The sequence below is a fragment of the Ranitomeya variabilis genome, chromosome 3, assembly GCF_051348905.1.
Source record: "Ranitomeya variabilis isolate aRanVar5 chromosome 3, aRanVar5.hap1, whole genome shotgun sequence".
Taxonomy (NCBI): domain Eukaryota; kingdom Metazoa; phylum Chordata; class Amphibia; order Anura; family Dendrobatidae; genus Ranitomeya; species Ranitomeya variabilis.
The window spans coordinates 307,131,848-307,156,203 of NC_135234.1; the positions used below are offsets into that span (position 1 = coordinate 307,131,848).

A 24,356-nucleotide genomic window follows, 5' to 3' on the forward strand; every position below is an offset into this window, starting at 1 on the left:
TTCAAGACCACTGATAATCTCCCTCGAACTGGGGCTCCACGCAAACTCCCACCCCGTGGGGTCAGAATGATCACAAGAACGGTGAGCAAAAATCCCAGAACCACGCGGGGGGGACCTAGTGAATGAACTGCAGAGAGCTGGGACCAATGTAACAAGGCCTACCATAAGTAACACACTACGCCACCATGGACTCAGATCCTGCAGTGCCAGACGTGTCCCACTGCTTAAGCCAGTACATGTCCGGGCCCGTCTGAAGTTTGCTAGAGAGCATTTGGATGATCCAGAGGAGTTTTGGGAGAATGTCCTATGGTCTGATGAAACCAAACTGGAACTGTTTGGTAGAAACACAACTTGTCGTGTTTGGAGGAAAAAGAATACTGAGTTGCATCCATCAAACACCATACCTACTGTAAAGCATGGTGGTGGAAACATCATGCTTTGGGGCTGTTTCTCTGCAAAGGGGCCAGGACGACTGATCCGGGTACATGAAAGAATGAATGGGGCCATGTATCGTGAGATTTTGAGTGCAAACCTCCTTCCATCAGCAAGGGCATTGAAGATGAAACGTGGCTGGGTCTTTCAACATGACAATGATCCAAAGCACACCGCCAGGGCAACGAAGGAGTGGCTTCGTAAGAAGCATTTCAAGGTCCTGGAGTGGCCTAGCCAGTCTCCAGATCTCAACCCTATAGACAACCTTTGGAGGGAGTTGACAGTCCGTGTTGCCAAGCGAAAAGCCAAAAACATCACTGCTCTAGAGGAGATCTGCATGGAGGAATGGGCCAACATACCAACAACAGTGTGTGGCAACCTTGTGAAGACTTACAGAAAACGATTGACCTCTGTCATTGCCAACAAAGGATATATTACAAAGTATTGGGATGAAATTTTGTTTCTGACCAAATACTTATTTTCCACCATAATATGCAAATAAAATGATAAAAAAACAGACAATGTGATTTTCTGGATTTTTTTGTCTCAGTTTGTCTCCCATAGTTGAGGTCTACCTATGATGTAAATTACAGACGCCTCTCATCTTTTTAAGTGGTGGAACTTGCACTATTGCTGACTGACTAAATACTTTTTTGCCCCACTGTGTATATATATATATATATCAGCTGCAGCCGCCCAGCCCATGGCCGCCCCAGGTCACCCAGACTGTCAGAATATACAGCGATATAACATGGCACTCAGTCAGGTGCCGGTAGGAGCTCCTCCAGTGTGGAATCTGCCTGTGCCTGATTAGTTCAGCACTGCACGCAGCCAGGAGAGCAGCAGAGCAGGAGAACTCTCCGCCCACAATGTCACGCTGGCTGTGTCCTTAACTCCTATGTGCCTGGTCCTGCACTGACTGAGAAGATGCTTGTGCCAGGCAGCGCAAATTAAAAGGGTAGAAAGGGTTAAAGCGGCCAGATGGATCTATGACTGCGTGAGTGGGCCCCCCTGTCTTGTCAGGGCCCCGGCACTTGCCCGGGTGCGCCAGGTGCTGACGCCGGCCCTGTTATGGGGCCTTTATTAACCTTTATGCAGGATTATATGGGGCATATTTTAATATGGAACATCTTATGGGGTCATAATGAACAGTATGGAGCATTATATGGGGCTCCTGATTCAATATGGATATTCAAAGACACTTAACCTACTGATGTCTCAATTAATTTTACTTTTATTGGTATCTATTATTACTTTTGACATTTACCGGTAGCTGCTGCATTTTCCCCCCTAGGCTTATACTCGAGTCAATAAGTTTTCCCAGTTTTTTGTGGCAAAATTAGGGGGGTCGGCTTATACTCGGGTCGGCTTATACTCGAGTATATACAGTATATAACAGAGCCGCAGGAGAAATAAGAAATTCCCATGAGCGCACTGGAGATCAGAAAAATTCATTTTACAGTTAAATGAAAAAGTTTGGGCACCCCTCTTAACCCCTTCACCCCCGGAGCTTTTTCCGTTTTTCCATTTTCGTTTTTCGCTACCCTCCTTCCCAGAGCCATAACTTTTTTATTTTTCCGTCAATTTGGCCATGTGAGGGCTTATTTTTTGCGGGACGAGTTGTACTTTTGAACGACATCATTGGTTTTAGCATGTCGTGTACTAGAAAACGGGAAAAAAATTCCAAGTGCAGTGAAATTGCAAAAAAAGTGCAATCCCACACTTGTTTTTTGCTTGCCTATTTTGCTAGGTTCACTAAATGCTAAAACTGACCTGCCATTATGATTCTCCAGGTCACTACGAGTTTATAGACACCTAACATGACTAGGTTATTTTTCACCTAAGTGGTGAAAAAAAATTCCAAACTTTGCAAAAAACAAAACAAAACAAAATTGCGCCATTTTCCGATACTCGTAGCGTCTCCATTTTTCGTGATCTGGGGTCAGGTGAGGGCTTATTTTTTGCGTGCCGAGCTGGCGTTTTTAATGATAGCATTTTGGTGTAGATACGTTCTTTTGATCGCCCGTTATTGCATTTTAATGCAATGTCGTGGCGACCAAAAAAATGTAAATCTGGCGTTTCGAATTTTTTTCTCATTACGCCATTTAGCGATCAGGTTAATGCTTTTTTTTTATTGATAGATCGGGCGATTCTGAACGCGGCGATACCAAATATGTGTAGGTTGGGGGTTTTTTTTATTGATTTATTTTGATTGGGGCGAAAGGGGGGTGATTTAAACTTTTATATTTTTTTTATTTTTTTCACATTTTTAAAAACTTTTTTTTTTTACTTTTGCCATGCTTCTATAGCCTCCATGGGAGGCTAGAAGCAGGCACAACCCGATCGGCTCTGCTATGCAGCAGTGATCATAAGATCGCTGCTACACAGCAGATTTGCAGGTGTGCTGTGAGCGCCGACCACAGGGGGGCGCTCACAGCCACCGGCAATCAGTAACCATAGAGGTCTCAAGGACCTCTATGGTTACCTTCCTGACACATCGCCGACCCCCGATCATGTGACGGGGGTCGGCGATGCGCTCATATCCGGCCGCACGGCCGGATGCGGTAGTTAAATGCCGCTGTCTGAGTTTGACAGCGGCATTTAACTAGTTAATAGCGGCGGGTGATCGCGATTTCACCCGCCGCTATTGCGCGCACATGTCAGCTGTAAAAAACAGCTGACATGTCGCGACTTTGATGTGCGCTCACCGCCGGAGCGCACATCAAAGCGGGGGTCCCGACATGTGACGTACTATACCGTCACATGTCGGGAAGGGGTTAATCTTAATGTTTTATAAAAATTGTTTTTTTTGCAACAGCTATTTCAGTTTCATATATCTAATAACTGTTGGACACAGTAATGTTTCTGCCTTGAAATGAGGTTTATTGTGCTAACAGAAAATGTGCAATCTGCATTCAAACAAAATTTGACAGGTGCATAAGTATGGGCACGCCACCAGAAAAGTGACATTAATATTTAGTAGATCCTCCTTTTGCAAAAATAAAAGCCTCTAGTCGCTTCCTGTAGCTTTTAACAAGTTCCTGGATTAAGGTATTTTTGACCAATCCACTTTACAAAACAATTCCAGTTCAGTTAAGATTGATGGTAGCCGAGCATGGACAACCCTCTTCAAATGATCACGTAGATGATCAATGATATTCAGGTCTGGGGACTGGGATGGCCATTCCAGAACAGTGTAATTGTTCCTCTGCATGAATGCCTGAGTAGATTTGGAGCGGTGTTTTGGATCATTGTCTTGCTGAAAGATCCATCCCCTGCGTAACTTCAACTTTGTCACTGATTCATGAACATTATTGTCAAGAATCTGCTGATACTGAGAGGAATCCATGCGTCCCTCAACTTTAACAAGATTCCCGGTGCCGGCATTGGCCACACAGCCCCAAAGCATGATGGAACCTCCACCAAATTTTACTGTGGGTAGCATGTGTTTTTCTTGGAATGCTGTGTATTTTTGCCGCCATGCATAACGCCTTTTTGTATGACCAAACAACTCACTCTTGGTTTTATCAGTCCACAGGACCTTCTTCCAAAAAGAAATTGGCTTCTCCAAATGTGCTTTTGCATACCTCAGCCGACTCTGTTTGTGGCGTGCTTGCAGAAACGGCTTCTTTCTCATCACTCTCCCATACAGCTTCTCCTTGTGCAAAGTGCGTTGCATAGTTGACCGATGCACAGTGACACCATCTGCAGCAAGTTGATGCTGCAGCTCTCTGGAGGTGGTCTGAGGATTGTCCTTGACTGATCTCACCATTCTTCTTCTCTGCCTTTTTGATGTTTTTCTTGGCCTGCTACTTCTGACCTTAACAAGAACTGTACCTGTGTTCTTCAATTTCCTTACTATGTTCCTCACAGTGGAAATTGACAGGTTAAATCTCTTAGCTTTTTGTATCCTTCCCCTGAACAACTATGTTGAATAATCTTTGTTTTCAGATCATTTGACAGTTGTTTTGAGGAGCCCATGGTGCCACTCTTCAGAGGAGATTCAAACAGGAGAACAACTTGCAAGTGGCCACTTTAAGTAGCTTTTCTCATGATTGCATACACCTGGCTATGAAGTTCAAAGCTCAATGAGGTTACAAAACCAAAAAAAGTTCTTTAGTAAGTCAGTAAAAAGTAGGTAGGAGTATTTAAAACAACAAAATGATAAGGGTGCCCATACTTATGCACCTGTCAAATTTTGATTGAATGCAGATTGCACATTTTCTGTTAGTACAATAAACCTCATTTCAAGGCAGAAACATTACTGTGTCCAACAGTTATTAGATATATGAAACTGAAATAGCTGTTGCAAAAAAAACAATTTTTATAAAACATTAAGCTTAAGATTAATAGGGGTGCCCAAACCTTTTCATATAACTGTATCTATTAATATTGGAAGCTGAGATTCTGGAGTTTCCTAAGGTCATGAGAAATCACAGCCAACAGACCTCAAGGCCCCATTAAGCAGGGCTGTGGAGTCGGTAAGCCATAGTTGCGACTAAGACTCCTGGATTTTATCAGGTTCCGACTCCGACTCCGGCTCCTTCATAAATGGCCAATTCGTAACAATAAATTTATTTATTTGTTGTAAAATATTAACATCATGCTTATTCAGTTTCTCACCATCATATAAGTAATCAGACCACTTAGAGCAAAAACTATATTTATTAGAATACAATTAGAATATAGCAAATAACTTTTATAAACTTTTCTAAACTCTTGTAAGTAAATATGCAATAAACACTGTTATGCAGTTAATAAGAAGAAATCTATAAATATGTCCTCAGAAAAAGTATTGCCTCTGTCAGATCCTCCTTCATGGATGCCCTCAAATCTGATCTAATTATTTTGAGAGCAGAGAACAACCTCTCTACACTAACTTGGGTTGGTGGCAAAGCAGTAACCACTCGGGCAACATCTCTGACAATGTCAGGATACAGAGGAATCGCTTGTTGCACTGTAATTTTTGATGAACGGTCAAATTTCTCAATTTCTTTTAGTGCACATGAAAAATTCTGCTGAAATGTACTGGCTGTGTTCTTTGATGGGGATGACTCTTCTTCTATGCGGGAACGCTTTGCACGGTCCTTGTCATCCAAATATTTTTCTAAATTAAATTCTTCATCAATTGATGGTGAAGATGTGGCAGGACGACCAAATACTACTTGTTCCTCCTGACTGTTCTGCAACCCTTTCATCCTTACTGCTATTTCAAACAGAGCTTCTTTTCCTTTAGTTAGCTGTTGGTCATCTAGAAGAATCCGATGCATTGGGTCTACATAAACAGCTGCCAAAAGAATGTTATTTTGTAATAGCCTACAACCTGCAGTAACCACCGATCAACCAAACCGCTGCATGACCAGCTCTATCCTCACCTACTGTATTCTCACCCATCCCTTGTAGATTGTGAGCCTTCGCGGGTAGGGTCCTCTTCTCTCCTCCTGTACCAGTTATGACTTGTATTGTTTAAGAATATTGTACTTGTTTTTATTATGCATACCCCTCCTCACATGTAAAGCGCCATGGAATAAATGGCGCTATAACAATAAATAATAATAATAATAATAATAATAATAGTAGCTCCTCTCTCCGTTTCATTGATGTAGCAATGCCACTTGCAATTAACCCTCCTCTTTGGGACAGGCGAAACATCAGGTTCTTCCACTCCTTTAAGAAAATACCTGGAGTTAAGTCCTCTAATGTAATTTTTTAGTCACTGTTAATGGGTGCTCTAGCAATTTTTCCAGCTCAGTCACCTGATTCTACTGACTTTCATTTAGCGTCAGTTGAGGGTTAGCCATGTCTACAAGAAAGGTTTTCAGTTCAGCCAAGCGCTGAATCATTAAGTAAGTACTGCCCCATCGTGTGGCTTGATCAATAATTGCCCCTTTTCCAGCACGTCTCTTCAAAATTGAGTCAACTTTAGGGGTTCTGGCAACAGTAGCCAATTTTCTCACCAATCTTAAGCCAATCAGTGCAGCAGCATGTCCTTCTTGCAGACTATGCAAATTGCCTCTTCTGAGAAAAAGAGGACTTAACTCTATAGCGCCACCTGTTGGAAGTAGCGATCCTACAAGTCACCATCAACCCTCTAACGAGTCGTGCAATATGACTTAGGATAAAAGCCAAATCAGTATCTCAATTCGCAGACACGGTGTTTCGGGCTGTTGGCCCTCGTCAGTGCGAAGCATGAGAACTGATTTGGCTAGGTGAGAGGCTCTGGACTGGGATCTAAGGGGTATCGTTTCTCCTTATGGAGAGTGACATACCATCTCTGGCTTGTCAAGGTAAGGAGGCTTATTTGCCGTACAATGCTCCTCTGGGAATTTAAATATGCAAATTGCCTCTTCTGAGAAAAAGAGGACTTAACTCTATAGCGCCACCTGTTGGAAGTAGCGATCCTACAAGTCACCATCAACCCTCTAACGAGTCCTTACCTTGACAAGCCAGAGATGGTATGTCACTCTCCATAAGGAGAAACGATACCCCTTAGACCCCAGTCCAGAGCCTCTCACCCAGCCACATCAGTTCGCATGCTTCGCACTGACGAGGGCCAACAGTCCGAAACACCGTGTCTGCGAATTGAGATACTGATTTGGCTTTTATCCTAAGTCATATTGCACGACTCGATAGAGGGTTGATGGTGACTTGTAGGAACTAACTCCGACTCCACGACTCAGACTCCACAGCCCTGCCATTAAGGTGTCAATTTTTCAAGTAAATGTTCCATCCTTTTCCTGCTGATAGACTACAATGGGTACAAGTTCTATGAGCAAGTTTACCTGCCAGTTTTTGGGGACCACCGGTCAGCAAATAGGTCAATGGGCTTGTAGCATACTGATGCCATCATGTTGCTTCTGTGTGCTACTGCCTGTTTTTTTTAAATCAAGTAAAATTTTGAAAAAATTTACTGTATAAACTCGAGTATAAGCCGACCAAAGTGTAAGCCGACCCGAGTATAAGCCGACCCCCCTAATTTTGCCACAAAAAAGTGGGAAAACTTAATGACTCGAGTATAAGCCTAGGGTGGAAAGTGCAGCAGTTACTGGTAAATTTCAAAAATAAAAATAGATACCAATAAAAGTTAAATTAATTGAGACATCAGTAGTTTAAGTGTTTTTGAATATACATATTGAATCAGGAGCCCCATATAATGCTCCACACAGTTCATGATGGGCCCCATAAGATGCTCCATACAGTTCAAGATGGGCCCCATAAGATGCTCCATACAAAATACGCCCCATATAATGCTCCATAAAGTCTATGATGGGCCCCATAAGATGCTCCATATTAAAATATGCTCCATATAATGCTGCACAAATGTTGATTATGGCCCCAAAAGATGCTCCATACAGACATTTGCCCCATATAATGCTCCACAAATGCTGATTATGGCCCCATAAGATGCTCCATAGACACATTTGCCCCATAAAATGCTCCGCAAATGCTGATTATGGCCCCATAAGATGCTCCATACAGATATTTGCCCCATATAATGCTGCACATGGCCCCATGCAGATATTTGCCCCATATAATGCTCCATACAGATATTTGCCCCATATAATGCTGCACATGGCCCATACAGATATTTGCCCTATATAATGCTGCACATAGTCCCCATACAGATATTTGCCCCATATAATGCAGCACATGGCCCCATAAGATGCTCCATACAGACATTTGCCCCATATGCTGTTGCTGCGATTTACCAAAAAAAAAAAAAAATCACATACTCACCTCTCAGGCCCCCGCCACTTTCTATAATCACCTGTCCCCCGTTCCACCGATGAGCACCGCTGTGTCTTCCCCGTCCTCTGCAGAGACCTTCGCACACACTAATCGCGTCACCGCTCCCTCTGACCTGAGCCTCACTGCAGAGGACGGGGAAGATGCAGCGGTGGCCGGTGGTGGAACGGGGAGCAGGTGAATATCGCGCACTGCGTTATACTCACCTGCTCCTGGTGCGGTGTCCCCAGTTCTCCGGTGCTGGCAGCTTCTTCCTGTATTGAGCGGTCACATGGTACCGCTCATTACAGTAATGAATATGCGGCTCCACCCATATGGGAGTGAAGTCGGGTCCATATTCATTACTGTAATGAGCGGTACCATGTGACCGCTCAATACAGGAAGAAGCTGCCGGTGCCGGGAGAACCAGGGACATGCCGGGACCGTGCCAGGAGCAGGTGAGTATTATTACACAGCTGCTGCTCCCCCCCTCTCCTGCCGACCCCTGGGTATGACTCAAGTATAAGCCGAGAGGGGCTTATACTCGAGTATATACGGTACTTATAAAAAAAAAACAAGGTGAAACTGGTTATTAAAAACTGAGGCACAACCCTCTCCCCTGCCCAAAAAAAAGCATGAAAATCCATCCTCTGTTTTTTCTCCTGTTAACAAAGTTTTTCCACACAGTTTTTGTGAATGTAGTGTTTTTTTCTGTTCTAATTCTTTTAATGGTCAAACTTGGACCTTTTTCTTTCCAAATAAAAACATCCCAAAAATTGGCACTATAGGAGTGTTTTCACATTCAAATCAAGTTGAAGCTTATTGGTGGAGTATTTGACGCGTTTTATTCACCATACTCTAGCAGTAAAAAGATATTGCTAATATATTTGGCTCAGTGGTCAGCTCTGGGGTCCAAGGGGTTTAAATCCCACCAAGGACAACATCTGCAAGGAGTTTGTATGCTCTCCTCCTGAAGGATTCCTCCTGGTATTCTAGTTTCCTTCCAAATTTCAAAGACATAGTGATAGCCAGCATGTTGGCTCAGTGGTTATTCCTGTTGATTTGCAGCGTCGGGGCCCTGGGTTCAAATCCCACCAAGGACAATATCGGCAAGGAGTTTGTATGTTCTCCCTGTTTGCCTGGGTTTCATCCCTCACTTTAAAGACATACTGATAGGGGTTCACAATCTAAATTCCCTATGGAGAAAGTGATGATAACGTGTGTAAAGTCCTGTACTATATATGTCAGTAAAATGAAAAAAAAAAAATGACACGTTTCTACTTTTTTAATTTCTATTTTTAACTTTGTCTCACAGTATAGGGTAAACAGCCGGGCACCATGCTGTTCATGCAATGCCCTAATACATGTAAATCACCTCCAATTATAGGGTTTCTACATGAAAAAAAAAATCATGGCTGCTTCCTGCCAGAAATAGTGAATATTGGTCCACAGTTTGGGTGTGGGATTGCAGCTCAGCCCCATTCACTTCAATAGAACTGAGCTGCAATACGTGACACAACCCATAACCAGGTGTGGCGCTGTTTGTGGAAGAACTCTATTGAGTAGATAACAGCAGACAGGGTTCAACTATACCTTGATGTATGTGCATGTCCGCCAATACTTGCTCTGGGTGTGACAGAGCACTCAGCAAGTCACTGCCTCCAGAGGCCGTTTACCCACCCACCAGCACAAGCCTCTTTAACTTGATTGATTGCTCACGGTCTGATTTCCTTACCTGGCACTTGATGTTACACAGACAGGAGCCATCAATCAAATTATAGAGGCTGGTACTTGGTGGGGAAAAATCCACAGGAGGCAAAGGCTCCGGAAGTGCTCTGTCACACCCAGAGCACTGAACACCTCATTTGCATATGCATTACATGCTAATTACTTGGAACTGTATCAGCAGAAAGAGGATAGAGAGGTGACAATGGATTTACTTTCAAAGACCTGCATGCCCATGTATATGTTTTTGGGAGATTATATGTTACTAACAGATTCTCTTTAAATGGAACCTGTCACCAGGTTTGGCAAATACAAGTTACGGCCTTTTTATAATGCTATAGATAAGCCCCCAATCCGACCTCCAAAAGAAGAAAAATAACTTATTATACTCACCTGGGGAGGTCCGGTCTGATGGGTGTCGCAGGTCCTGGTCCGGTGCCTCCCATCTTGCGATGCCGCCCTCCTGCTTGCTTCATCGCTCCCTGGAATCGCGCTCCTGCACAGGCATACATATCTGCCCTGTTGAGGGCAGAGCAAATTCCTGCAGTGCGCATGCGCTGGGCCTCTCTGACCTTTCCCAGCGCCTGCGCACTGCAGTACTTTGCTCTGCGTAGGGACACGTCATCCACATGAAGCAAGCAGGAGGACGGCATCACAAGAAGATGAGAGACGCCGGACCTGCGACACCCATCAGATCGGACCGCCCCCCCCCCCCCCCCCCCCCAGGCGAGAGTATAAGAAGTTATTTTTCTTCTCTTGCAGGTTGGATCGGGGGCTTATCTACAGCATTATAGAGTGCTGTATATAAGCCCTGTAGGGCAGTGGCCGTAACTCGTATCGGCCAAACCTGGTGACAGGTTCCCTTTAAGTGGTGTACATATTCTTATGAATTGGACTCACCTTAGTCCAATGGTCCCGTTCATGAAGACTATGGTGCAAAAAAAAAAACACAGTCTTAATGAATTGGGCCCTGAGTATTCTAAAAAAAATAAAACAAAACAGAAGCATGTCCATTTTTTATCTTAGTCACAGAATTTAGACTGCTGTAACTGTATACTATTATTTGTGGTGGTAGTTAGTATGTGAAGAGTATGAATACAATTGTTAGAATATATACACTGAGCATCGTATAAACACAAGACATCATTTATTGGAGATACTTACCCCTGAGATGGCCTGGTTTCCTCATGACTCCAGGAGCAAAGCAATACTGTAGAGACAGTGCTACAATTATTCAGGCCGGAGTCACACTGTTGTGGTGGAGACTCCACAGACTGATAAGTACCGAGCTTCAATCGACCAAAGTTGGAGGAAGACAAGAAAAGGGCTCCAGTGTTACATTTCCATGGAGTTCCTAAGTTTCACCAACGGCACAGCAGGCAGGCAATGTAGACCTCCGGGGCAGTGAACTGTGCAGTGTACAAACATAGGATGGAGAAAGCACAGGGGTACGGATCCACTCTACAAGTAAGAGGAGGATGTTAAATATAAATACATTGCACAAAACCATGACTTGACATTATATGGGAATTGACATTTACATTTCTTTTCACAAATAATGTAGTTTACGTGTAATATGCTACTTATGAGCCTGTTTCATATGACTCCTTCCTACCCAGTGACCTCGAAAGTGGCATTTAACTGGCTGATCACATGTAGGTCACAGTTAAAGGAGTTAGAGAAGTGGAAAAACACCTTATTGAAACATAACTTATACTTTAATAATACAATGAAATATAATGAGTCAATTGGCCACCAGTAATTTAGATTTTAACACATATCATCAATATAACATCCAAAATGTGTTTAAACTCCCACATGAAAGGCAAAACAAATTCAATAGGATTTAATGAGAAACTGTACCACCAACCACAATGGATGCAGCATATATTGTACATAAATTGTCAAAAACACTTAAATCACACGGGCAAACGCCAAAATGAAGAAAGTACCAGTGCATAAAAATTGTGGAACTCCAGGGACGGATGGATCCAACCTTCCTTATTACCAACGCTGTTGTGCCCCTCGTAGTTGCTCCAGCCCTAACAAGGGCCCTATATACAAATATGTTTTAACTAGATGGCAGCCCGATTCTAAAGAATCGGGAGTCTAGAATCCATATATACTTTATTTATTCAAATGTAAGAATAATACAATTAATAAATAATAGTAAGAAAGAACAAAAAATGGCTGCACTCACCAGCTCTTGACAATTCTTGACAGTACGGCACATTTCTGATTGGTCGCTCGCGGCAGGCGGCAACCAATCAGAAAAGTGCCGCGCACCACGAAGGCATATATCTTTGTCCACCCTGAGCGGGTGTAGGACGCTGGTGACGTCACTTATCTCCGGACATTATCTCCGGACAAAGCCACGGAAGTTGGCACAAATTGCCGGAAGTAGTATTCTAGGCAATTATATATTAGATTTTAATGTTATCAGTGTTTACCTTTGAACGTTTATATTGTATTGTCCTGTCACCAGCCATGTGTACGATTATCGGCCGAAAGCCTCTCTGGAACCAATAATCACCCCATGTAAAGGTATCTTTATAAGTTAAAGATTCAGAATACTATGACTTTTATCATATCCTGAACAGTCAAGTTTTTTATGAACCGTTAAGGTTTTCTGGTTGAAGTAAAAAAAACTGAGTGTTTACAGTTTGAAACCATAAAATGTTGAAAAATTATGTCATTCTTGAGCATATCACTCAATGGTGCTCATAAACGTGTCAAATTTGATCTATAATATACTTTAATATACGTTACTTTAATCTTTAATATACTTAAGAACAGGGCCCCAGACATCACACAGGGGGTCTGAAACACCGCACAGTGGTCCAAAATATCGCTGTGCTCTGCCTGGGGCCCCATATGCTGCCTGGGGCCCCTGTGCTCTGCCTGGGACCACTGTGCTCTGCCTGGGGCCCCTGTGCTCTGCCTGGGGCCACTGTGCTCTGCCTGGGGCCCCATATGCTGCCTGGGGCCCCTGTACTCTGCCTGGGTGTAGGACACTGGTGACGTCACTTATCTCTGGACATTAGCTCCGGACATTAGCTAAGGACATTAGCTCCGGACATTAGCTCCGGACAAAGCCACGGAAGTTGGCACAAATTGCAGGAAGTAGTATTCTAGGCAATTATATATTAGATGGGCATTTCCTGAAGGAAATACATGGTGCTTGAACAGCGCTACCAGCTTTACAGCAGCACTTTTCACACACGGGACTGGGGGGCGCGCTTACTTTTGCACCCGGGGCCGGGGGCGCGCTTACTTTTGCACCCGGGGGCGCACTTACTTTTGCACCCGGGGGCGCACTTACTTTTGCACCCGGGGGCGCACTTACTTTTGGGGCCGCACTTACTTTTGGTGGGCGGGGCTCCTCGGCCTCCGATTTGGTTGGTGGGGCCCCTCGGCCTCCGATTTGGTGGGCGGGGACCCTCGACCTCCGATTTGGTGGGCGGGGACCCTCGGCCTCCGCTTTGGTGGGCGGGGACCCTCGGCCTCCGCTTTGGTGGGCGGGGCCCCTCGGCCTCCGATTTGGTGGGCGGGGTCCCTCTGTTTCCGATTTGGTGGGCGGGGACCCTCGGCCTCCGCTTTGGTTGGCGGGGCCCCACGGCCTCCGATTTGGTGGGCGGGGTCCCTCTGCCTCCGCTTTGGTGGGCGGGGCCGCTCGGCCTTCGATTTGGTGGGCGGGGCTCCTCGGCCTCCGATTTGGTTGGCGGGGCCCCTCGGCCTCCGATTTGGTGGGCGGGGCCCCTTATCCTCCGATTTGGTGGGCGGGGACCCTCGGCCTCCGATTTGGTGGGCGGGGACCCTCGGCCTCCGATTTGGTGGGCGGGGACCCTCGGCCTCCGATTTGGTGGGCGGGGACCCTCGGCCTCCGATTTGGTGGGCGGGAACCCTCGGCCTCCGATTTGGTGGGCGGGGACCCTCGGCGTCCGATGTGGTGGGCGGGGCCCCTCGGCCTCCGATGTGGTGGGCGGGGCCCCTCGGCCTCCGCTTTGGTGGGCGGGGCCGGGCCCCTCGGCCTCCGCTTTGGTGGGCGGGGCCGCTCGGCCTTCGATTTGGTGGGCGGGGCTCCTCGGTCTCCGATTTGGTTGGCGGGGCCCCTCGGCCTCCGATTTGGTTGGCGGGGCCCCTCGGCCTCCGATTTGGTGGGCGGGGACTCTCGGCCTCCGATTTGGTGGGCGGGGACTCTCGGCCTCCGATTTGGTGGGCGGGGACTCTCGGCCTCCGATTTGGTGGGCGGGGACCCTCGGCCTCCGATTTGGTGGGCTGGGACCCTCGGCCTCCGATTTGGTGGGCGGGGACCCTCGGCCTCCGATTTGGTGGGCGGGGACTCTCGGCCTCCGATTTGGTGGTCGGGGACCCTCGGCCTCCGATTTGGTGGTCGGGGACCCTCGGCCTCCGCTTTGGTGGGCGGGGCCCCTCGGCCTCCGATTTGGTGGGCGGGGTCCCTCTGCCTCCGATTTGGTGTGCGGGGACCATCGGCCTCCGCTTTCGTGGGCGGGGCCCCTCAACCTTCGATTTCGTGGGCGGGGCCCCTCGGCCTCCGATTTGGTTGGTGGGGCCCCTCGGCCTCCAATTTGGTGGGCGGGGACCCTCGGCCTCCGATTTGGTGGGCGGGGACCCTCGGCCTCCGATTTGGTGGGCGGGGACCCTCGGCCTCCGATTTGGTGGGCGGGGACCCTCGGCCTCCGATTTGGTGGGCGGGGACCCTCGGCCTCCGATTTGGTGGGCGGGGACCCTCGGCCTCCGATTTGGTGGGCGGGGCCCCTCGGCCTCCGATGTGGTGGTCGGGGCCCCTCGGCCTCCGCTTTGGTGGGCGGGGCCGGGCCCCTCGGCCTCCGCTTTGGTGGGCGGGGCCGCTCGGCCTTCGATTTGGTGGGCGGGGCTCCTCGGCCTCCGATTTGGTTGGCGGGGCCCCTCGGCCTCCGATTTGGTGTGTGCTCTGCCTGGGGCCACTGTGCTCTGCCTGGGGCCCCATATGCTGCCTGGGGCCCCTGTGCTCTGCCTGGGGCCCCATATGCTGCCTGGGGCCCCTGTGCTCTGCCTGGGGCCCCATGTTCTGCCTGGGGCCCCTGTGCTCTGCCTGGGGCCACTGTGCTCTGCCTGGGTGTAGGACACTGGTGACATCACTTATCTCCGGACATTAGCTCCGGACATTAGCTCCGGACAAAGCCACGGAAGTTGGCACAAATTGCAGGAAGTAGTATTCTAGGCAATTATATATTAGATGCACTGGCACTTTCTTCATTTTGCTGTGCTTTTCCATTTGTGATTGAAGGCTGTAATGTTTTTGACAATTTATATACAATATATGCAGCATCCATTTTGATCGGTGGTAAGTTTTCTCATTAGATCCTACTGAATATGGTGTGCCTTTCATGTATGACTTTAGACACATTTTGGATGTTATAATGACATTTATTTTTTTTAAGTAAAAATTATGTTTTAATAAGCTGTTTTTCCATGCTAATTACAATACAATCTTGAAAAACTAGACCCAGTAATTCAAACAGCAATCACACCTGAGTTAGAGAAGTGGATATACCCAAGGAAAGATGGAAAATGTATTTTATTAGGGTATTATAGCATGCAGACTTATATTATTGTGTAGACAATGAAGTAGCTGACACAACTTTAAGGCTATGTGCACATGTTCAGGAATTTTTGTGGGTTTTTTTGCTATAAAAACGCGATAAAACTGCGAAAAAAGGCATACATTAAGCATCCTATTATTAGAATGCATTCCGCATTTTTTGTGCACATGCTGCATTTTTTTCAGCAGCAGAATAGCATTCGCAGCATGTTCATTCCTTGTGCAGAATCGCGGGGATTCCGCACACACAGGAATGCATTGATCCACTTAATTCCTGCATGGGGCTATGCCCACCATGCGGGAAGTAAGCGGATCATGTGCAGTTGATACCCAGGGTGGAGGAGAGGAGACTCTCGTCCAGGCCCTGGGAGCCATATAACTATTAAAAAAAAAAAAAAAGAATTAAATTTAAAAAATCATGATATCCTCACCTTCCGGCGTCCCCGGCAGTCTTCCCGCTCCTCGCGATGCTCCTGGTCCCAATAATGCCTCGCGGCCTGTGATGACGTAGCGGTCTCGCTAGACCGCTACGTCATCTGGGGTCATTGCCGCTAGGCATTATTGGGAACGCGAGGAGCTGGAAGACTGCCGAGGACGCCGGAAGGTGAGGATATCATGATTTTTAATTTTTTTTATTATTTTTAACATTATACCTGGTTCTAGGATGTTTCGCCCCCAGCAGTTCGCCTCTGGGTACATTTCGCCCCCACACATTTCGTCCCCAGCCTTTGGCCCCCAGGATGTTTCGCGCCCGCACATTACACCCCCAGCAGTTCGTCCCTGGGTATATTTCGCCCCCACACATTTCGTCCCCAGCATTTGGCCCCTGGAGGTTTCGCATCCGGCAGTTCACCCCAGATGTTTGCACCCTTGTGGTTCATGAATTCCCGTCCGTCATCAATGTTTCCCCAGCATTTGGCCCCCAGATGTTTCGCCCCCAGCAGTTCGCCTCCGGATGTTTGTACCCTTGTGGTTCATGAATTCCCGTCAGTCATCAATGTTTCCCCAGCATTTGGCCCTCAGATGTTTGTACCCTTGTGGTTCATGAATTCCTTACCGTCATCAATGTTTCGCCCCGAGAAGTTTGCCCCCAGCAAGTAGCTGGCAGTAGTCCCAGGAAGGGGAAGGTAGATAGCCGAGTCCCCGCAGCTCCAGCCGGGCACCCACAATAGATGATATAATAACAGGTTATAGAAGAAAAGGCCGGTCCTAGGAGAGCAGAAAAAAGGACTCTGACACCAGGTTGAGTTGAGCCACAACGCATTTCAACGGCATACACCGTCTTCTTCAGGTGGTCCACCTGGGGGCAGGAGTGACATCATGTCAGTGAGCGGCCTGGAGACATTCGGCCTCACTGCTGCGGCATTCATCGTGCTTCATGGATCAGTGATCCAGGGAAGATGAAAAGACAGCCAGAAGCAGGAGAAGACATCATGGGGAACTGCTATACTGCACTCCGTGACCCATGGAGCTGCAGCTGCGACAGGTAAGTATGTCCATTTTTTTCTGTTCTAGGGTGATACTACTCCTTTAAGGCCAGCCAGAAGAGACACTGGGTGAGCTGCTGAAAAGGCAGCCACAGGAATCCCCAGCAATTGGGGTCCTGTTTATTTTACCCCCAGGTATGTTCAGCCCTAGACGTTTTGATCCCTGCCTGTTGACCCCAAAAGTTGAGGGTGAAACATCTGGGGTCAAAATGTTAGGTGTGAAACATCAGATGGCGACACATCCAGGGACAAAATGCTGTAGGAGAAACATTTGGGGGTGAAACATCCGGGGGTGAACTGCTGGGGGCAAACTGCTGGGGGCGAAACATTGATGATGGCCTGGAATTCATGAACCACAAGGGTACAAACATCCGGGGGCGAACTGCTGGGGGCGAAACATTGATGATGGACAGGAATTCATGAACCACAAGGTTACAAACATCCGGGGGCGAACTGCTGGGGGCGCAACATTGATGATGGACAGGAATTTATGAACCACAAGGTTACAAACATCCGGGGGCGAACTGCCGGGGGCAAACTTCTGGGAGCGAAACATTGATGACGGAAAGGAATTCATGAACCAAAAGGGTACAAACATCTGGAGGCGAACTGCTGGGGGCGAAACATCCGGGGCCAAATGCTGGGGAAACATTGATGACTGACGGGAATTCATGAACCACCAGGGTACAAATATCCGGAGGCAAACTGCTGGGGGCGAAACATCCGGGGGCCAAATGCTGGGGAAACATTGATGACGGATGGGAATTCATGAATCACAAGGGTAGAAACATCCAGGGGGTGAACTGCCAGGGGCAAACTGCTGGGGGTGAAACATTGATGACGGACAGGAATTCATGAACCACAAGGGTACAAACATCAGGGGGCGAACTACCGGGGGCGAATTGCTGGGGACGAAACATTGATGATGGACAGGAATTCATGAACAACAACGGTACAAACATCCGGGGGTGAAACATCCAGGGGCCAAATGCTGGGGACGAAATGTACCCAGGGGCGAACTGCTGGGGGCAAAACATCCAAATCCCTTATACCTATATCTATTTTTAACATTATATATAACACTATGTTTGACAAGTGTGACCAACCTGTCAAATCAGTTTTCCAAGTGATGCTACAGATCACTTGGAAAACGCCAGCATTCTGCAAGCTAATTACGCTTACAAAACACTAGTGTTTAGCAGGGAAAACGCATGCCAGTTCCATGCGCATGCGTTTTTCCCACGGCAGGGAGTTCCGGAATTGCAGCGGAAATTTCCTCAGCAATTCCGGACGTGTGCACATAGCCTTAAGGCAAACTGTTCATGCCATTATATCTGCTTTGTTACTTTTGTAACGTAAGACCAGCTTCACACCTACATTTGCAATTCATGGTTCGTGTTCAGTCTGCGATGTCCAGTCTGCAAGTGAGTCTCCTAACCCAACAGCCTCATATATAGACAAAGTTGATGAGTTCAGGTCAGGACACCAACAGCCTGTCTGGACATAGTGGTGCACAAGTGGAATGTTAATGTTGGATGTGTGAGACTGGCCCAATTAATCTGAGCTGGTTTAAAGGTGCGAAGAAAGTCAAATAGGGTCAGAGTGTGACACACATCTGATATATTTGCTTTTGTCAATGCTTTTAGAGTGAATTACAAAGCCGCACATTTTTTGTTCCATTCAGATGTATAGTACCAATTATCACTGAAATACATTTCTGTAACACTAGCTGGCCTGTGCAAAATTTTCACACATTGGTTGTCGGGGGCGCAGGCAATTTCAGGAAAATCAAGCTGGTCAAATGTAAATGTATTTAATGAGATGATGAACACAGAGAGGTATGTGTCTCACTGATATCTATATATATATAATTGTCTAAGGGTTTTTCCGTCTGTCTGTCTGTCTGTCCTGGAAATCCCGCGTCTCTGATTGGTCGAGGCCGCCAGGCCTCGGCCAGAGACGGGCACAGCATGGCGACGATGATGTCATAAAGGTTGCCTCGACCAATCAGCGACGGGCACAGTCTGCCGCGAATTCGCCTTGACCAATCAGCGACGGGCACAGTATCGACGTAGATGTCATAATGGTTGCCATGGCGACGATGTCATAAAAGTTGCCTCGACCAATCAGCGATGGGCACAGTCTGACGCGAATTCTGGAATCATCATTGTCCATATACTACGGGGACATGCATATTCTAGAATACCCGATGCGGTAGAATCGGGCCACAGTCTAGTTTATTATATACGGGGATCTCCTGTCCCGAACTATATATACGGGGGCTATATATTATATACAGGGGTCTCCTGTACAGCAGTATATATACAGGGGCTATATATTATATATGGGGTCTCCTGAAAAGCAGTATATATACGGGGCTATCTACTATATAATTGTCTAAGTGTCACTTCTGTCTGTCTGTCCTTCTGTCTGTCTGTCACGGATATTCATTGGTCGCGGCCTCTGTCAGTCATGGAAATCCAAGTCGCTGATTGGTCGTGGCAAAACAGCCTCGACCAATCAGCGACGGGCACAGTCCGGAAGAAAATGGACGCTCCAGTCAGTGCCCGCTCCGTACTCCCCTCCAGTCACAGCGCCCGCTCCGTACTCCCCTCCGGTCAGCGCTCACACAGGGTTAATGGCAGCATTGACCGCGGTGTAACGCACTCGGTTAACGCTGCTATTAACCCTGTGTGACCAACTTTTTACTATTGATGCTGCCTATGCAGCATGAATAGTAAAAATATGTAATGTTAAAAATAATAAAAAATTGTTACATACTCACCCTCCGGTGGCCCCCCGGATCGAAGTGGCCGGTTACCGATGCTCCTCGCGACGCCCTGGTGACCGCTGCATGCAGTGCGGTCTCGCGAGATGATGACGTGCGGTCTCGCGAGACCGCTACGTCATCATCTCGCGAGACCGCAATGCAATCTTCAGACCGGAGCACGCGAGGAGCATCGGTAACCGGACGCTTCGATCCGGAGGCTCCAGAAGGTGACTATGTAACTATTTTTTATTTTAATTCTTTTTTTTTTTTTTTTTAACAGGGATATGGTGCATACTACGTGACTGGCCAATATACTACGTGACTGGGCAGTAAACCACGTAGCTCTGTGCTGTATACTACGTGACTGGGCAATATACTATGTGGCTAGGCAATATACTATGTGGCTGGGCAATATACTACGTGGCTTGGCAATATACTACGTGGCTGGGCAATATACTATGTGGGCTGTGCAATATAGTACGTGGCTGGGCAATATACTACGTGACTGGCCAATATACTACGTGACTGGGCAGTAAACCACGTAGCTCTGTGCTGTATACTACGTGACTGGGCAATATACTATGTGGCTAGGCAATATACTATGTGGCTGGGCAATATACTACGTGGCTTGGCAATATACTACGTGGCTGGGCAATATACTACGTGGCTGGGCAATATACTACGTGGCTGGGCAATATACTATGTGGGCTGTGCAATATAGTACGTGGCTGGGCAATATACTACGTGGGCTGCGCAATATACAACGTGTATATTTCCCAGCCACGTAGTATATTGCCCAGTCACGTTGTGTATTGCCCAGCCACGTAGTATATTGCCCAGCCACGTAGTATATTGCCCAGCCACATAGTATATTGCCCAGTCACATAGTATATTGCCCAGTCACGTAGTATACAGCACAGAGCCACGTAGTAGCCACCGGGGCGTCGCGAGGAGCATCAGTAACCGGCGAGTTACCGGGTGAGTATGTAACTATTTTTTATTTTTTATTATTTTTAACATTACATATTTTTACTATTCATGCTGCATAGGCAGCATCAATAGTAAAAAGTTGGTCACACAGGGTTAATAGCAGCGTTAACCGAGTGCGTTACACCGCGGTCAACGCTGCCATTAACCCTGTGTGAGTGCTGACCGGAGGGGAGTACGGAGCGGGCGCTGTGACCGGAGGGGAGTACGGAGCGGGCGCTGTGACCGGAGGGGAGTACACAGCAGGCGCTGTAACCGGAGGGGAGTACGGGGCGGGCGCTGTGACCGGAGGGGAGTAAGGAGCGGGCGCTGTGACCGGAGGGGAGTACGGAGCGGGCGCTGTGACTGGAGCGGCCATTTTCTTCCGGACTGTGCCCGTCGCTGATTGGTCGAGGCTGTTTTGCCACGACCAATCAGCGACTTGGATTTCCACAACTGACAAGAGGCCGCGACCAATGAATATCCGTGACAGACAGACAAAAGGACAGAAGGAAGGAAGTGACCCTTAGACAATTATATAGGAGAGAGAGAGAGAGAGAGATTATCCAGAAAAATGAAGGTCGCACTCCAATAGAAAAAATGAAAGTGGTTTATTGGCCCATGTGCGACGTTTCAGTCCAGGATGTGGACCTTTCTTTTCCTCTTAAACATTTTTTGACATGTTCTTCTGATTTTATAATCTATGTCTTGCAATGTCCTTGTAAACTTTTATATGTGGGTGAAACGACCTGCGATTTGAAAACACGATTGAACCAAACCAACACAGATATACCATCAGGAAAGGTAGGTTGGATCTACCGGTCCCTAAGCATTTTATTGAAAACAAACACAGGGAGAGGGACCTCAAGTTTATTATCATTGATCAGGTCCCACCACTCAGAAGGGGTGGAGATAGGGAGAAACTACTTAAAAGAACTGAAATGGATCAAAAAGTTCAACACATTAAAACCATTTGGCTTGAACGTAGATTATAAGCTTGGTATAACACTGTGACTGGTTTTTCCCTCTTTGATTCTTGCCGTAATAATAATAAATAATAATAATAATAATTTTTATTTATATAGCGCCAACATATTCCGCAGCGCTTTACAACTTATAGAGGGGACTTGTACAGACAATAGACATTACAGCATAACAGAAATCACAGTTCAAAACAGATACCAGGAGGAATGAGGGCCCTGCTCGCAAGCTTACAAACTATGAGAAAAAGGGGAGACACGAGAGGTGGATGGTAACAATTGCAACAATTGCCGTAGTTACTTTCTGAGAACCTTCATGGCGTGAATGGTCACATATCATTACACAAATGGTAATTATATTTTATTCTTTCTTCCAGAGAAATTGGATGAACGTTACTACTATCTGGATGCATGACTCGTCCTTCTTGTATTTTTAGATTCTTCATATGCCATGTCATTATTCCTTTTTTGTCATTTTTTGCCATGATTATTATTTGTTATTCTTCTAAATGTCGCATTATGAATAAAATACTTGAGATAGCACCTCTCTTGACGTATCATGGTCTGCTCACAGTGGCTTTATTTGGGATGATCATACCCTTTCTCTGGTAGTTGGTTGAGTTCCCTCTCATAAAGGGGGTTCTCCCACCTTCCGTTGGTGCCCAGGGGGACCTTTTCCCAGCAAGTGGGGGGGTGCTCCCAGCGCCACTGGGTTAGTCCCATAGCCCCGTTTCTTGAGCAAAAAGCGGTCTCTTTTAACTGAGTCCCTTTACATGTAGTCTCCTACAGGAATGGTTTCTCCCAGGTGGCTACAGTATACACAAAATAAGTTAATTCTTTGTGTGCTGGTGGGTGTAATACAAGGGATTATATTCGTAACAGACACGTGCTTTGATTCACACATTTATGCTGCGATCAGCAGCACTGTAGTGGCCAAAGATGGCGATGTGCTATGAACTACAGTTCCCATCTGCCCCTGAACAGGATGTGATGTACTATATGGCATCACAACTTCCTGACATGTGCAATGCTTTCCTAGAAACGCTGAATACTGCCTTTTTTTTTTTTTCCTTCCTCTCCTAAGACATGTGGGGTAAAGGTACCTTCACACGAAACGACATCGCTAGCGATCCGTGACGTTGCAGCGTCCTGGCTAGCGATATCGTTTCGTTTGACACGCAGCAGCGATCAGGATCCTGCTGTGATGTTGCTGGTCGCTGAATAAAGTCCAGAACTTTATTTGGTCGTCCGACCGCTGTGTATCGTTGTGTTTGAAAGCAAAAGCAACGATACCAGCGATGTTTTACACTGGTAACCAGGGTAAACATCGGGTTACCAAGCGCAGGGCCGCGCTTAGTAACCCGATGTTTACCCTGGTTACCAGCGTAAAAGTAAAAAAAACAAACAGTACATGCTCACCTGCGCGTCCCCCAGCCTCTGCTTCCTGACACTGACTGAGCGCCGGCCCTAAAGTGGAAGTGAAAGCACAGCTGTTAGGGCCGGAGCTCAGTCAGTGTCAGGAAGCAGAGGCTGGGGGACGCGCAGGTGAGCATGTACTGTTTGTTTTTTTTACTTTTACGCTGGTAACCAGGGTAAACATCGGGTTACTAAGCGCGGCCCTGCGCTTAGCAACCCGATGTTTACCCTGGTTACCCGGGGGCCTAGGCATCGTTGGTCGCTGGAGAGCGGTCTGTGTGACAGCTCTCCAGCGATCAAACAGCGACGCTGCAGCGATCGGCATCGTTGTCGCTATCGCTGCAGCGTCGCTTCGTGTGAAGGTACCTTAAGTCATGCCTCCAGTATTTTATGATTCACAGCTGATTTTTATTGGCAATTGTCTGTCATTTGGTATTATGCTGTAATAGACACTGGATGTGTCCTCTGTACTTGCTATTGCACTTTCACTGCACTTTTTTTGATTGATCTTTTTTCTGTGAATCTCTTACTAGCTTCATATTTTGTATTATTCACTGATTGTTATAAATCTATCTGCTTGTTTAATTCACTATATATATGTATGCATTTGCACTTTACAACTGCTTGAGAAAGGTCCACATCCTAGACTGAACGTCACACATGGGCCAATAAACCACTTTTATTTTTTCTATTAGAGTGCTGCCTTCATTTTTCTGGATAATAGCATGAGAAGGATTTTTTTGCACCCTTTGTTTTCTTTTGGTGCTGCTTTTTGTTTTCTTTTTCTATATAGATAGACAGATAGATAGAGGTATATATATAGAGAGAGAGAGAGATAGAGACAGTGCAGACCAAAATTTGGACACACCTCATTTAAAGATTTTTCTGTATTTTCATGACTATGAAAATTGTACATTCACACTGAAGGCATCAAAACTATGAACTAACACATGAGGAATTATATACTTAACAAAAAAGTGTGAAACAACTGAAATTATGTCTTATATTCTAGGTTCTTCAAAGTAGCCACCTTTTGCTTTGATGACTGCTTTGCACATTCTTGCCATTCTCTTGATGAGCTTCAAGAAGTAGTCACCAGGAATGGTCTTCCAACAATCATGAAGGAGTTCCCAGGGATGCTTAGCATTTGTTGGCCCTTTTGCCTTCACTCTGCGGTCCAGCTCACCCCAAACCATCTCGATTGGGTTCAGGTCTGGTGACTGTGGAGGTCAGGTCATCTGGCGTAGCAC

At 46.6% G+C, this 24,356-nt stretch overlaps 1 protein-coding gene across 3 annotated transcripts in view; it reads right to left on the reverse strand.

Moving 5' to 3' along the window:
- The window catches only part of SCMH1 (Scm polycomb group protein homolog 1), a 434,218-nt gene that overhangs the window by 347,896 nt on the left and 61,966 nt on the right, over window positions 1-24,356 (reverse strand). For all 3 annotated transcript variants that reach the window (XM_077295619.1, XM_077295618.1, XM_077295617.1), the window contains exon 2: window positions 11,047-11,343. In XM_077295619.1, coding sequence (XP_077151734.1) covers window positions 11,047-11,071 — 25 coding nt within the window. In that variant the 5' untranslated portion in view covers window positions 11,072-11,343. The remainder of the gene's footprint in view (window positions 1-11,046; window positions 11,344-24,356) is intronic.